The sequence below is a fragment of the Ursus americanus genome, chromosome 7 (assembly GCF_024610735.1).
Source record: "Ursus americanus isolate L20-20 chromosome 7, mUrsAme1.1.p, whole genome shotgun sequence".
NCBI lineage: Eukaryota > Metazoa > Chordata > Mammalia > Carnivora > Ursidae > Ursus > Ursus americanus.
Window position 1 is genome coordinate 40,114,633 of NC_142133.1, and position 16,097 is coordinate 40,130,729.

The following is a 16,097-nucleotide window of genomic DNA, read 5'->3' on the forward strand; positions in this document are numbered from 1 at the left end:
AATTTCCTTATTTGAGAGGTTGTGGGTTTCTTTTTTTAAGGCATTCAGTCTCTTGCTCCCTCTGGTGTTTGTCTGCAATATGGCAGGCTTTCTAGCTCGCAACAACTGAGCTTTCTTTTGCTCTTTGGGGCCCCCAGTCATCCAAGGTATGACAGTCCCCCATTACAACTCTGAGACAGATGAGGCAGAAACAGTCCCTCAGGCAGTCCCTCCAAAAGCCAAAACGTTGGAGGTTTGTTCCACTCTTCTTTCTTCCCTCTCAATGGAGAAGCTGTGAGTTGGGCTATTTCTCTCACAAGCAAAGCAGGTTTGCAAGAGCGGCTGATGCAGTTGAAATGAAATGGCTTTGGTAATGGACATTAAGGAGGGCACGTGATGTAATGAACACTAGGTATTACATTAGACCGATGAATCACTGACCTCTACCTCTGAGACTAACAATACATTATATGTTAATTAATTGAATTTAAATTTAAAAAAAATAAATGAAATGGATTCTTATCCATTTCAACGTGGCTATTATTGGCTTTGAGCTAACTGGTTTCTAGAATTCTCAAAAAGGCTTTTTAGACTGTATATTAAGTTGGTATCTTGAAGGGGAAATGAGGTCTGGGGCTTCCTACTATGGCATCTTCCTGACATTACTCTCAACTTATTATTTTTAAAAATTAAAGGCTGTTTAACAATGCAGATAAAGGCTTATAAAAATATTAAGAAAAAAGCAGAATTTGATATTTATTGATTTTAACCATGTAGCATGTATCTATTATAAAGACTAAAAAGACACATACAGAAAAGAAAATCAGTTGTGCTAACGTGGTAACACAGATGATACTATTTTTTCCTACAAATCTGTTTAATATTAATATTTGTACTTAACTAAGAAGAACAGAGCTTTTTTTCACTATTACATGTCTAGGACAAACGTATTTTAAAATCATTATTACTTACCTAGTATTTAATTGCTTCTTTATAATTTCTAAATTTACTGGTGGTAATGAAATCAAAGTATCAAACTTCTTTACTGTTTGAGGTTCACTGCTGTAGGAAAGATCTAGGTCTCGTCCCTAAAAATATGAAAAGTTGCCTTGTTTTAAAAGACTCATTAATCTTATAAATATTGATAGCATGAAAGCAGACTGGGTATTCCAGTGTCTCACCAGCTCAAAATTCCATGCCTTTGACGTTTTTTATAGTTACAATAAAATGTTTTTATAATTCTCAGTTTTAAGATATTAGAACTTTAGGGGCGCCTGGGTGGCTCAGTCAGTTAAGCGTCCGACTCTTGATTTTGGCACAGGTTGTGAGATTGAGCCCTGCATTGGGCTCGGGGCAGTGTCTGCTTAAGATTCTCTCTCCCACCCCCAGGCCCCCCACCTCCCATCACACTCTCTCAAAAATAAAAAAATTTAAAAAATAAAATACATAACTTTTGCATACGCAAGAGGCAAATCACAAAATCTTACTTTTCACAAAAGCTTGCTTCTCAGTGTTTTTAAAGCTAGTTTTATGATCTAACGTACTCTCAGAAATTTGTTTTCCATGATAGAAGTATCCACCTAATTCCTCTTGTCAAAGAAAAGTAAATGGAAGTCTTCTGGAGGGTTTCTGGGTAAAGCTTTCAGCTCTGTTTAAGCTACTGTTGTTATTCAATTTTATTCTATTACTAGTCGAGGACCATGTTCTAGTTAGTACATCTCATAACATTTCATATTATTGTCCTCTGGCTAATCATAGCTTATCACCATCATACTTGAAATGTCAAAAGAGCTCTGAAGAATGTGTTTAGACAAGGATACGCAAAGAAGTGAACCAGATAATTAGCCAAATCACTGGCTTAACTATCCTTATATTTTCCACAAGGCATCATCATTTTTCATGTTAATTCTTAACCAATCCTCTCATCCGGCTCCAATCACTCCCACAAATCCTCAAACGAGTCAGACTATTTCATATCTTATGTCTTTACATCCTGATATAGTCTCAAATCCCTTACATTATAAATATCTTTCAAAAACCCATCTAAGGGGCAGCTGGGTGGCTCAGTCGTTAAGCGTCTGCCTTCGGCTCAGGGTGTGATCCTGGAGTCCTGGGATCGAGCCCCACGTCAGGCTCCTCCGCTGGGAGCCTGCTTCTTCCTCTCCCACTCCCCCTGCCTGCGTTGTCTCTCTCTCTGTCCAATAAATAAAATCTTAAAAAAAAAAAAAAACATTTAAATATGATCAACTTCTATAGAGGCTTTTCCAAATCTCCCTATTCACCTATGAAACTGACCACTCACTTGCTCCTATGTGCCATCCCAGGACCCTGTCCAGGTTCTGTCAAAGAATCTGTAAGATTTCACTACAATTATTTTGTTTAGCTGTCTCCCCCCTATAAATATTGTACATTCTAGTGTCTATCATTAAGTGGTATAGGGGCTAAATGGTAACCCCAAAAAGGGAAGTCCATGTCCTAATCTCCCAAACCTGTGAATTTTACCTTTCATGGCAAAAGATGTGATTGAAGATTCAGAGAGAAGGAGCTTATCCTGGATTATCCAGATGAGTCCTAAATGCAATACACGTATCCTCATAAGAGAGGGAGAGGGAGTTCTGGGGTGCAAAGAAGGAGGTGATGTGAAGATGGAGCAGAGAGAGAGGTAGCTACATGTCAATAGCTACCACAAGCTAGAACAGTCAAGGAACATCCTCTAGAGCTTTTGGAAGGAGTGTAGCCCTACTAACACCTGGATTTTGGATTTTGACCTCCAGAAATGTGAGAAAATAAATTTGTTGTTTTAAGCCAAAAAATTTGTGGTTATTTGTTACAGTAGTCACAGGAATCTAACACAGTAGCATGTGGTAGATCTTTAATAAAGGAACCAGTAAATATACTCGCAGTTAATAAAAAATGCAAATCAAATAGCTTGAGATTCCATTTTTTAGGTGCAACTAATCTTGCACCTAAGCTGGCAAGACTCTAATGAAACATTCCCCTGGTATCAGTGGCATTACAGACTGATCTAAATTTTCTTTAGAAAGCAATAGGGAAAAATGTAGTAAATGCCATAAAAATGTTCGTGTCCTTTATTCGTAATACCACTCTTTGCCATTATCCTAAGATAACATACATCTGAACAAAAGAAAGAAAAGGAAAAAAAGGCAAGCAAATATTTACCAATTCTTATTATTTCTTTTAAAGTTTTATTTAAGTAATCTCTACACCCAATGTGGGGCTCAAACTCAAAACCCTGAGATCAAGAGTCAGATGCTCCACTGAGCCAGCCAAGTGCCTCTTCTATTTCTTATTAATAACAAAAAATATTCAGATTGTTAATAACCTAAAATGTTTGCCAAAAGGAAGACTGGCTAAGAAATTATGATTCATTGACTCTAATAAATATTAGGCAATTTAAAAAATTAGCTATGATAACTATGTATAGAAGTAGGGGAAAATATTTATAACATGTCAGGCAAAAAAACCCAGAATTTGAAATTGTATGCATACTGTAGTTCCCAAACTACATGCCAAGGCAGGGGTGCTGTGAAATATTTTAAATATAAATATTTTAAATATTTTAAGGGAATAGATATTCATCATTTGTTGGACTACTGGCTTTTTTTTTTTTTTTTTACTAGTTCACAGTTGCAACATTAGATTGTGCTACAGTCCTCTAATAAAGTCTTATTAGTGAAGGTGGGTTTTTGGTGGATATAATAAAAAGGAAGTGATTGAAAATCAATTTGGAAAGGAGGTGAGAATGACAGTGAACAATCTGATTCCAAGGTTTGAGATGCCATGCAGTGCCCAAGAGGTGCATCCTAGTAGTAAGTGTTGTTATTTAAAAATGAAATAATTTTCTTCTTTTTTCCAAAAGCTACTAGGTTATTAAGACATAAATATTATTAAATTCTTTGACCCTAACTACTCCATAAATGGAGTTGTTTGGTACTTCTTGTGGCCTGGGGGAACCAGGATAAAGTTACTGACACTGAGGGTTCCATGAATGCGAAGTCTGGGAACTTCTAATATATACTATGACTGCGATTAAACAAATACTTAAAAAGGAATTATGCAAACTTGAGCTGTCAGAGTAAGGACTATGATGTTTTTTTCTCAAAGTATTTTTTCCATGCTGTTTAGCTATACTGATTTTACTAAAAAGAGGAGGTGGGACCTACGTCTATTATTTTTATATCATAAAAATAGCCCTCTAAACCATTGCTCTGGTGAGAGATTTCTAAATGTTGTTACAACCAAAGGCTTACCTTTACTTAGCTTTTTAGTTTTAATAACATGGAGATCTTAACAATACTTTCTTACTTAAAAGAGCAAATAATCTTTCAAAGCATTCTTGTTAAACAGATTAAAAATAAAACCTTTATATTTGAGTATTATGTAATTTATAAGTGCTTTGATTTAAATTACGATTTTGAGCCTATAGCCACCTACTCATGTAGGTAACATCATCTTCCCATTTTACTGATGAAAGAACAGATTTAGAAAATCAAATAATTTGGGGTGCCCGGGTGGCACAGTCAGGTGAATGTCTGACTCTTGGTTTTGTCTCAGGTAGTTATCTCAGGGTTGGGAGATCAAGCCCTGTGTCATGCTCCATGCTCAGCGTGGAGTCTGCTTAAGATTCTCTCCCTCTCTTTTTCCAACGAATCCCCGGCCCCTGCTCAGGCATAAATAAATAAATCTCAAAAAAAAAAAAAGGATTAAATAATTTGCTCAAAGTTGCACAAGTATTTATTGAGCACTCATAATATTAGGCACGGAGGAATAAAACACTGAATAGTTAATAATTCTTGACCTTGTGAAGCATGTATTTTAGTGGTACAGCCAGAACCCAAATCCAGGACTTTTGACCTCAATAACAGTATTTTTTTAATTAGATTTGTTTTAAATCTATCTATTTAAATTTTACATTTATGCACCTACCGTATGTCACAGTTATAAAATTAAAGATAAAATATGGTCCCCTCAAGTGGCCTTAAAATGTAGAAGGTGTTTATAATCTAGTAGGAAAAGAACATAATATATAAGGTATAGTAAGTTGAACAGTGGCCTCACAAAAGATATGTCTATGTCCTAACCCCCAGAACCTGTGAATATGACCTTATTTGGAAAAAGGGTCTTTGTGGTTTTAATTAAGTGAAATACCACAGATGAGAAGTCTTGGATTAGCCAGGTGGGCCCTAAGTCCAATGAGAAGTATTTTCATAAAATAAGAGTAGAGGCATAGAGAAGAAGGCCATATAAAGGAGATACAGGGGTTATGCAGTCACAAACAAGGAACACCTGCGGTGACCAGAATTTGGAAGGCAAAGAAAAGATTTTCCCCTAGGGCTTTCAAAGGGAGCACAGCCCTGCTAACACCTCGCTTTTGGACTTCTAGCCTCCACAACTGGGAGAGAATAAATGTTTCTTGTTTTAAGCCATCAAGTTTGTGATATTTTGTTACAGCAGCCACAGAAAATTAATACAAATGGTATAAAAAATTATTACCTCTGTGATTTTAACTGCTTTCCTCATTTGTTGTTGTTCCCAAATATCTTGATTTTCATCTTCCTGACTTTCTTCACTTGTTTCATTTCTGGATGCTAGGGAAAAAAAAAACCATGAATAGTCTGTATTTTTCCATTCTAATAGCATCAGCTAACATTTTTGGGAGACTTATAACTTGCTGGCTTAGTAGCTTTATATGTGTTAACTTATTCTTTGCAGTAATTCTGGGAAGAAAGCACTATTATCATTCTTTTTTTTTAATGAGGAAACTCCTATCAGGGAGATTAAATAACTTGTCTGAGGAATGTGCTGAAGCTGAGTCTTGCATCTGGGAATCTGTACTCATCACCAAACTGTCCCACTGAAAACACTACAGTTTCACATATGGGGGAAAAAACTTGGAAAAAATGAAACATTTGGTATTCCTTATCAGAGATGATAAATTCTACCTTAGAATCTAAATACTGAAAAATAATTTCTGGGTTATAAGGAAACCAAAAGTCTCATTCTGAAAAATTATTATTTGACGTAACTAAAGTTTTGGTAAAATATATTATTTATAAATATGAAATATGAAAATAGTCATTTGAGACCTAAAGATTATCAGCAGAGGAAATATTTTATTAGACCAGGGGTATTTAGTAAATGACAGCTAAAATCCCTATAGGTGCTTCCATATTAAAAAAATCTTTATAAAGGTGACAAAGTTTTCAATATCAAAAATAAGCTGTAATCAAAAAAAAATGTACAATTTTTTTTAACCTGTCAAAAAAGATCAAGTGGAGGTCAGATAACAGTAAACTTTATTACACATTATTTGATAATAATATTTTGACATGTCTTTCAGAGACTATGATGTCACGGATTCAATTGGTATCAAATAAAAACCAACTTCTAACACTTTTAAAGTATGAGACACTACATTATGTTTCTATGGAGATTTTAACATAATATTATATTCAAGTGAAAAATCCCTTAATGTTAATATATTGTAAATAAATTGTGTACTTGTTTCTTCAGCCATTCTTTGTTTAAGGGTTTGAGGCTTTGGGGTAAATGGTATTCTCTCTTCATGGTTGTCAGGCTCACTCTCAGGATCTTCATCACTGTTTTTCTTCATCCCAGTGATGGCAGAGGTATGTTTTACATCCAAAGAGATATAGTCATCTCGGGCCCTGGCCAATTCACGTTTTCTGCGGGCTGCCTGAATAAAAGCTGCATCAGGGATATTTACTAAAAGAAATAAAGAGGAAGACAATGAAAATCAAACACCAACAGAAATACATATTCCTCATATTATAAACAAAAAGGCAGTGTCTTTCTAATTTTTTTCATATTCTGATATGAATGTAACTGCACAGGCTCAAAACCTACATCAGTAATGAAAGAAAATTATTTTTACAGAGATTAAATGTAAATTAGAAAATGAATCTAATCTAGAAGTATCAGAAAATATACTGATATCACATCAATTTATCTTTCAGCTCTCTTACTCATCAGATGTTGTTGCTGGCTTTTTGTTGAGGACTATTTCTCATTTCTAGAAGCTCTGAGATTGTAAGGGTTGGGATTTTGAGAGAGCTGAGTGTGGATTTGCTTAGTCAGTGAGAATTGCAGAGGTTAGAATGATGGGGGATAGGCCACTCTGACTCACAAAGAGGGAGAGGATGCCCCTCTCCTTAGGGCATCCAGGCATATAGGGAGTGAGAAAGAGACTAAAAGCAGACAGCTAAGTCACCCTCCAAGGTCCTGTGGTAATTTCCACATGAATAAATGGTTAAAAAGTGTAAAGAAAATAATCAGGTTCATTTACCAGGTGAAAAATATTTATGTGACATCTTTTAATACAGCCTTTAGTTTTTCTTTATAGAGTATAAACCATATTAATGTATATACTCTTTTTTCAAAACAAGTTTCTTCATGCATGATCTAAGCTGAAATTTATCTTTACTTTCTGGAAAAAATAGTTTCTCAAGCAAAATACTAAGGTAAACAAAATGGTAAAGGAAATTTTCACTATTTCAAGCACTTCAAAATGTTAATAATACGGATGTTAAGCTACCAAGGCTCAAGTAAAATGTACTGAACTTTACCATAAACTGTTCCAAATTCTTTGAGAAATAAAAAGATGTCCTATGCCTGGAGATGTGTAAATGTTCCAACTTTTGAGACAGAAAAAAATATGGAAATTATGTACCAATATGCTTGACACTGGTGCTAAGGAAAACAAGTGCTTGAATTATGAAATAGTAATAAGTGATCACTAAAAACCAACATATGTTCATTAAGAACAACGAATATCAGGGGTGCCTGAGTGGCTCAATCAGCTAAACGTCCAACTCTTGGTTTTGGCTCAGGTCGTGATCTCAGGGTCATGGGATCAAGCCTGCACTGGGCTCTGTGCTCAGCGCAGGGTCTGCTTGAGATTCTCTCCTTTTCCCTCTCCCTCTCCCCACACCAGTGTCCGCTCTCAAATAAATAAAATCTTAAAAAACAAAACAAGGAATATCAAATCAAGTGACTTACTTTTTATAGACTAGTACTAATTTATAGATTAGTATCAGGGAAATGATGTAGGTCAGATGTTTCTTCAACCTCCCAAAGAATCTAACAGTTGCATGTTTTCCTTGTGGATAATGTTAAATGTGTGGGGAAAAGCACATCCTCGTGCACTGGATTCTTAACTGGTTGAATAATTACTCCGAAAAAAAAAATGTTGATTATGAAGCACTGTAGGGATCTGCTAAGGGCTTTGTAGTTTATCTTGCCTGGCTTAACGATCTTGATGTGATATAAACAAAGATAAAAAGAGATGTCTTTAAAGCTGGGAGGGACAGCTAAATATAACCCAAAGCAGAGTTAGGACTCAAAACCTTCACAACAGGTTACACTAGCGTTTCTTGACGCTTGTTGCACATTAGAGTTACCTAGGAAGCTTGATATCTACTGGTACCTAAGCCCCCATTCTGGAGATTCAGATTCAGTCGATCTGAGGTGGAGCTGAGCAGCACTATGTTTTTACAGCCCTCTAGGAAATTTTAATGTAAAATCAGGGCTAAGAAATACACTTAGGTTTAAATACTCAAGTAAAAGCAGAAATACTGGAAGTGTAAGTGATTCATCTGCAAATGACTTGATGGGGTTTAATAAATCAGAGGCAATGGACTCACGAATAAAATACTAGTGCTACATAAAGCTAATCCTCTCTCAAACTACAATAAAGAAGAAAAAGTTCAAGAGAAGAGTTATTATCCTGCCCTGTCTATACCCAACATTTAGCTCATAGCAGATACTGGCCAAGCATGGAATGAATTAATAAAGTTAGCATACTGCTTTATAATAAAAACATGCAGATTTATAAGTTAAATAATTTTCATATACATCATCTTATCTAAGGAGTACAGGTTAATATCATGCCCCAAGTGTAACATGCAGTATCTGCAACACCTCAAGGCCAACACCCACTACTGGATCATTCTAAGAGTTCTACTGTTTGAACAAAAAATAAATGCACTCCTTGATCCACAAACCAATCCCCAAACTTCTCACATTCCTTCATCTTTTCTTCTCCAGAAGAAAGAAAAACAGGACAAATTTTCAACTTTCAGTGTTTCTGAAATGAGCTCTGGGGAGGGACAATTCTTCACTGTGTTAAACTGTCCTGTACTCTGAGACATTTATCATTTCTTGCCTCCAGGGTCCTACGTGCCAGCAACACCTCAGTCACAACAATAATTAAAAACTATCGCACACATTGCCAAACACTGTCTTCTCTCCTTAGGTGTGCAATGCTGCTAACACTTTACAACTACTGGCTTATACCATCTAATCCACCATTTCCTAAAGCAGCACCGTACAATATGGTGAACACTAGTCATATGTGACCATTTACATTTAGCCAAATTCAAAATCCAGCTCCTTAGGTGCACTAGTCACATTTCAAGAGCTCTACAGCCACATGTGGCTAGTGGCTAATATACTGGACAATGAAGATATAAAACTTTTATATCATCACAGAAAGTTCTATTGGACAGCACCATATCTAGAGTCTGGACAAGGCATTACTTATCTACTAGGCTTCAATTCTTAATAGTGGTTTCATCACTAAGTATTTCTGTACCTTGTGAACTTGTATAACAAAAAAATTACAAGAGCTACTGGTTCTTGTTATTTATTAAGTTAACAAAGCACTTCACTACATCACGAATCTATTTTTTTTTTAAGATTTTATTTGAAAGAGAGAGATATCATGGGAAGAGGGAAAGGTAGAGGGAGAAGCAGACTCCCCGCTGAGCAGGGAGCCCGATGCAGGACTTGATACCGGAACCCGGGGATCATGGCCTGAGCTGAAGACAGACGCCTGACCACTGAGCCACTGAGGTGGCCTACTATGAGTCTTTAAAAATGTATTTAAACAATTACATTTCAAGTTAATTTGTTTCTTTTATAAAGCTACATAAAGGGGTCTCAGACTTCATGAGACTGACGAGTCCAAAGCACAAAACAAGTTACAAACCCTTGAGCTTGAGTAACAGGGCAGAGAAATACTTTCAGCTTTGTGGGCCATAAAGTATCTGTCACAACTTCTTTTTTTTTTTTTTTTTAAAGATTTTATTTATTTATGTGACAGACAGCCAGCGAGAGAGGGAACACAGCAGGGGGAGTGGGAGAGGAAGAAGCAGGCTCCCAGCAGAGGAGCCCGATGTGGGACTCGATCCCGGAACGCCGGGATCACGCCCTGAGCCGAAGGCAGACGCTTAACGACTGCGCTACCCAGGCGCCCCTCTGTCACAACTTCTAAACTCTGTCACTGTAATGCAAAAGCAGCCACAGACAATACATAATTGAATGAGGGTGGCTGTATTTTAATAAGGATTTATTTGCAAAAGCATGTGATGGGTCATATTTGGCTCACCAGTGGTAATTTGCCAAACCCTGAACTGGATTGATCTTTCCAAAACACAAAAATGGTCATGCCATTTATTTGCATAAAATTTTCAGTAGTTCTCCCAAACTCTATATTATCTGACTCCAATTTGTCTGTTTTTGTTGTTCCTCCTTCTTAAACTCCAACCAAATATTTTCATTCCAACAACTATTTTTAGTTCTCTACATATGCTAGGTTAACTTCTCTAGTTTAACATTTGCTATATTCTATACCTGAAACATCCTCAGTAACAAATTCTTACCACCCTTCAGATATTGGCATGAGTCACCCAGTATAGCACAGTGGTTAAGAACACAGGTTCTGGAGCAGACTACCTGGATCTGAATCCTCGCTCTGCCTCTTACAAGCTGTCTGACCTTGCACATGTCATGTAAGGGAAAGGAGCAGTCAATTTTGACACTTTGACAATCATTGGTAATGACTTACTTGCTCCATACTTCACTATAGCTGTGTTACCAATAGTAAGAATCACTGGTACAGAAAATACCGATATTAGAAATAAAGTTAATCAAAATTACAAAATTTACCAACCTATTGATGAAAATTCTTCTTCCAGAGAGGTAGAGCTGTTGGATGATGAACTCTGATCATCCTTACTTTCTGAGGAATGAGATGTTTCACCCTCTTCATCTGTTGAAAGATCAGCCACTCTGGATTCTAACAGGACATTTTTTGAATGCAAAAAGGAAGAGTCAAGATAGTGGAATTAATAACTGAAATTCTACACAACACATAGCATTATACATGTACAGTGTTTTAATTTTTCTCCATGTATTTAAAGTATATATACAGATCTTTCTCCATTTCCCTTCTTTCTGAAACCAATGGATGATCTAATAAATGTATAGATTTACCCTATTTATACGATTTACTTGTCTAATAAAATATTCTCTTAAAAGACGCAATGAAAAAAGGGAACAGAAAAAAAGCATCAAAAAGTGAAGGAAAATTTAAAACAAAAAAGAAAAATAGTGGTAGTTAAGTTCAAAAAGAAAAAAAACCTGATTTATACTTACTATATGCTAGGCACACTTAAATCTGTTTTACAAGGTCTACTTCACACAATTATAGAATTTCACAATTCTATAAAGTAAACGCTATTATTGACGAGGACATTAGGGATTGGAGAGGCTAAATAACATATCCAGTGCCACAAAGTTATTAAGTGAAGAAGCAGGGCTTTCAATCTAATTTTATTCAACTCTGAAATTTAGACTCTCTTTATGTCATATTTTAGTGGCTGGTGGCAAGTAGTACTATAATGAACACTGTGGTCTCCATTAAATCATTCAATCTTTTTGTTTCCACTACGTGATTTTGGGAAGGACAGTCTGTCAATAATCTATTACACAAAGATAACATTAAGAGATAACACCCATAAGGGTGTTGTGAGAATTGAATGAACAAAATGTGAAAGAATTAATGGTATTATTGACAAGAAAGGCCTGGTTAGTTTATAATTATTTTGTATTTTCTATGAACAACTTTAAAACTTAAGACTACATAAACAGTACTCTTTATCTTAAAAATGTCCCTTAACAGACCTATATAGAATTAAAAAGAATCTGGAGTAAGATCAAAACTTGGAACACAAAGTAGTATAACTACACATTACATCTTTCTTTGCTACTAGTTATGACATCCTACCTGTTCTCAAACTGGATTAACACCAGAGCAGTGGTTCTCAAGAGCGTGGTCCATCAACCCCTGGAAATCCCTAGGGCCCTTTCCGAGGGTATGTGAGTTCAAAACTACTTTCATCACAAATTATCATGTTATTTGCCCTTTTTAGTCTGTTGATATTTACATAATCACCATGCAGTGATGAAGAAAAACAGGAAAAACAACCCCCCCAAAAGCAGTTGTACTTACCATCCTTAATGAAGCAATAAAAAGTTATTAATTTTATTAAATCTTGACCTTTGAGTACACATCTTTTAAATATTCTGTGGAACAAAATGTGAGTGTGTATAAAGCACCTCTGGGACATACTGAAACATAATGGTACCTCACTGAAAAGCATTTGTATGATGAGTTTCAAGTTGAACTAGCCACTGTCTTCAAGGACCAACACTGTTTTACTTGAAATGACAAACTAGTTATTCCTAAATGTATACCTGACAAATTTTCTCAAAAATGAGCAAAGGTGTACCTATCACTTCAAGAATTAGAGATTTCAAGTGAAAACTGGAATTTTGGAAAACTTACATCCGGTACTGTGAACTTAATATCCTTCCATCACTTAACAACTGATGATTATCAGAAGTAACACAGTAACGTTAACAGATTTTTGGGGGGGGGATATTATATAATAAAATGTACCAACATTTGCAAACTCAGTGAAGAACCAATACTTTCCAATAGTCAATGTGTGATGTTACCAATCGTGCATGGGTAAAAGATTCTTTGAAAGTGCAAAACAGGCCAATGGATTTTAATGTAACGGAGTATAAAAAAACTGACAGGGTTTCAGCTGCCACGTTGCAAACTACATTTAAGAAGCTACTATTTGTTGATCTTTTTGTAATATCAAAGCAGAACACCCTCAATGATCTAAAAAGGCTATTACCTATTCCTATTACACCACACACCTGTGGTTTTCTTTTCCTATTTCAAATGAAACAACGTATCACAACAGACTGAAAGTGGAAGCAGCTTTGAGAAGCCAGCTGTCTTCTATGAAGTCAGACATTAAAGATTTGCAAATTGAAAACAATGTCACTCTATTTTCTGGAAAAGTTTTTTTTTTCCTCCTACAAAAACGTTATTTATCCTTACATGTAATGGTTTAATTTAGAAAAAAGTGAATACAAATTTATCTTAATTTCTAACATGGTAAATATCAATAGATACAATCCACAGAAACAAAAACCCTCTGGGATACCCTTACAAAGGGAATACTAAGACGAAAAAGTTTTGAGAACCACTGTTTTAGAATGCAAGCAAAAAGGCAACTCCTGGGGTCGCCTGGGTGGCTCAGCCGGTTAACAGGCTGCCTTAAGCTAAAGTCATGATCTCGGGGTCCTGAGGCAGTCCTCATGGGGCTCCCTGCTGGGGGGGGGGAGCTGCTTCTCCCTCTGCCTACCCGCTCTCCCCCTCCCCCGCCCCGTGTTCCCTAATAAAATCTTAAAAAAAAAAAGTCAACTCCTGGCCTCAGTACTCCCTATTAAAGCTTGACCAGGTGACTTCCATAGAGTAGAAAACTATAAAAAGTCATCACAGCTTTAGACAAACAGAAGGTCATAATTAAGAAATCACCAAAATCACTTGTACTAAAAATAGTGGGGGGAATTTTTTTTTCCCCTCAATACTAACTGAAAACTGCATTTTTATTAAGCTCCAATTGAAACTAGAACACATTTTATGTAAACAACTTCATGCTGCTTAAATTCTATATTTAAAAACGAAAGGGTACTTCAAAACTATTACATTGTACTTAACGCCATTATTGGTACAGTCTACAGGGTCGTCAACCATGATACTACTTAGTGACATACAGCGTTATTCTAATCTCCGTTCTTGCAAATAACTGATGAAAAACAAAACAAGCAAAAGAAAACGTCCCAAGTGTTTGTCACCTCTGTTCTTCTAATGTACTATTCAGGTTAAGTGTTTTCTAGAAAAATAATTGGGGATGTTTCCAAAAGTACATAAAACTTTCCCCTACCTAAAAGTACTAGGAATTTTTTTTGAACTCCTGTGACGAATTACGTTCTTCACAAACAGCAGGTAATGCACTAAAGCTACAAATGGTGAGAGTTCACCTGATGGTGCAAACACAGACGAGCCACAAACCACACAGGATTCTTTCTGGTCTTCCCCTCCGCCCCCCACCCCCAACATGGACTTGCAGACAGCAAAGCGAGGGCGCGAAGGCGGGCTGTTTTGCTCATTGTCGCCGCGACTGCTCGCGGTCAGCAGCGGGTCACAGGAACCTCTGGAGAACCCCAGGCGCCCCCCTCCCCACCTCGCGTCACCTCCGGCTCCCCCCCGCCCTGCCTCACCTGGGGCGCTGGAGCCGCCCTCAGCGCGCGGAGCCGCTCCCGCGGGGCGCCGGGAACTTGCCCACACCCGGCCCCGGCCCCGAGGGCCCGGGCCCCGACCACTCCGGGCCGTCACCTCCACGCGTCCCCCTCCGGAGGGCGGCCCTTCCTCCGTAAGGCCCGGAGCCGTCTGCTCCTCCGGCGCCCCGGGTTCAGCAAATGGCTCCTCGGCGCCGCCGCTGTCACTAGACTGGGCTCGGCGCTGCCGGAAAGTCCTCTTCGGCCTGTGAGCCATGGCCGAGGCCCGGGCGCCACGCTCACCTTCTTCTCCCGTGCACGCCAGCCAGTCTATGGCGTCCACTCCGGCGCGCGCTCCCGCCTATACGGTCTTTCCGCCGTCTGCGCGCGCCGGCTCCGAGCGCCGTCCGCGGCGCCCCTCCGCCCTGCGCATGCGTGCTCTGTCCCTTTAGATCTGATCTATGGAATTGTGTTTCGGGGCTGGGTCCCGGAGATGCAAAGCGTTCTCTTTCTGAGGCCAGGTTGTGCTGTGGCGATTCGTTTGTGGAGAAAATCCAGCAGACTCCTGGAACTGAGTGTCACGGAGAGCATCACTCACAGGTTCTCCTTATGTAGACCCTATCTAGGAATCAGGCACTATACCTACATCCTAGACTGGAACCCAATCTGCTGTCTTCTACTTTCTGAAGAGAGTAAAATTCTCTTCAACCAAGAATTAAAACAAACCAAAAATCAGAAGAGTGTGTGTGTTTGGGGAAATTGCTTCTGAAAGCTAAACAGTAAAATCTACACATAAATCATAGATGCCCAAGTAAGCAAAAATCAAATGATTGCTCCCAGGCAGCAAGGTTTCAACAGAGCCTGGTTAAATGCTTTGCCCCATCAGAAAAAAGGGTATCTGGGAAAAGGGGGTTTAGAAAGACGTGAAGCAATAAGAAGGACGGCAAAAACCGAGGGAAACTTGGACTGGATCCATTAAGCACTGTTGAGAGTGAGGAAGCCTTCACCATGTACTGAGTTGTTGGTCTCCTTGGTAAAGCCCGTTCTTACTTGGATGTCTCCGACCACATTCATCTAAAGCAAATAACCATTCAGTTCATCTTTATCCATTCATCAGTCGATGGACATCTGGGCTCTTTCCGTAGTTTGGCTGTTGTGGACACTGCTGCTATGAACATTGGGGTGCAGGTGCCCCTTTGGATCACTGCATTTGTATCTTTGTGGTAAATACCCAGTAATGCAATTGCTGGGTCATAGGGTAGCTCTATTTTCAACTTTCTGAGGAACCTCCATACTCTTTTCTAGAGTGGCTGCATCAGTTTGCATTCCCACCAACAAGAGCACATCTATTTTAAAGGTGCTGGCGCACCTGAGTTCCTCAGTCAGTTGAGCATCTGACTCTTGATTTTGGCTCAGGTCATGATCTCAGGGTCATGAGATAGAGTCAGGCTCTGCACCTGGCAGGGAGTCTGCTTCAGATTCTTTCTCTCTCTCTCTCTCTCTCTCTTCCCCTCCCCCCACTGAGTGCTCTCTCTCTCTCTCTCTCTCAGATAAATAAATAAATAAATACTTAAAAAGTGCCAATATGTATAACACACCAGAAATTGCATCCTTGGCAACTGACAAAATCTATGATGAGAACTCATAAATGTATA

General features: G+C 38.1%; 1 protein-coding gene across 1 annotated transcript in view; it reads right to left on the reverse strand.

Moving 5' to 3' along the window:
• Positions 1–14,809, reverse strand: part of GCFC2 (GC-rich sequence DNA-binding factor 2) — a 47,474-nt gene extending 32,665 nt beyond the window's left edge. Inside the window, exons 1-5 of the mRNA XM_045810876.2 lie at positions 14,446–14,809; positions 10,973–11,098; positions 6,502–6,726; positions 5,494–5,588; positions 952–1,067 (exon numbers count right to left, since the gene is read on the reverse strand). Of these exons, the coding sequence (XP_045666832.2) occupies positions 952–1,067; positions 5,494–5,588; positions 6,502–6,726; positions 10,973–11,098; positions 14,446–14,719 (836 nt within the window). The 5' untranslated portion in view covers positions 14,720–14,809. The remainder of the gene's footprint in view (positions 1–951; positions 1,068–5,493; positions 5,589–6,501; positions 6,727–10,972; positions 11,099–14,445) is intronic.
• Positions 14,810–16,097: the final 1,288 nt, after the last annotated feature.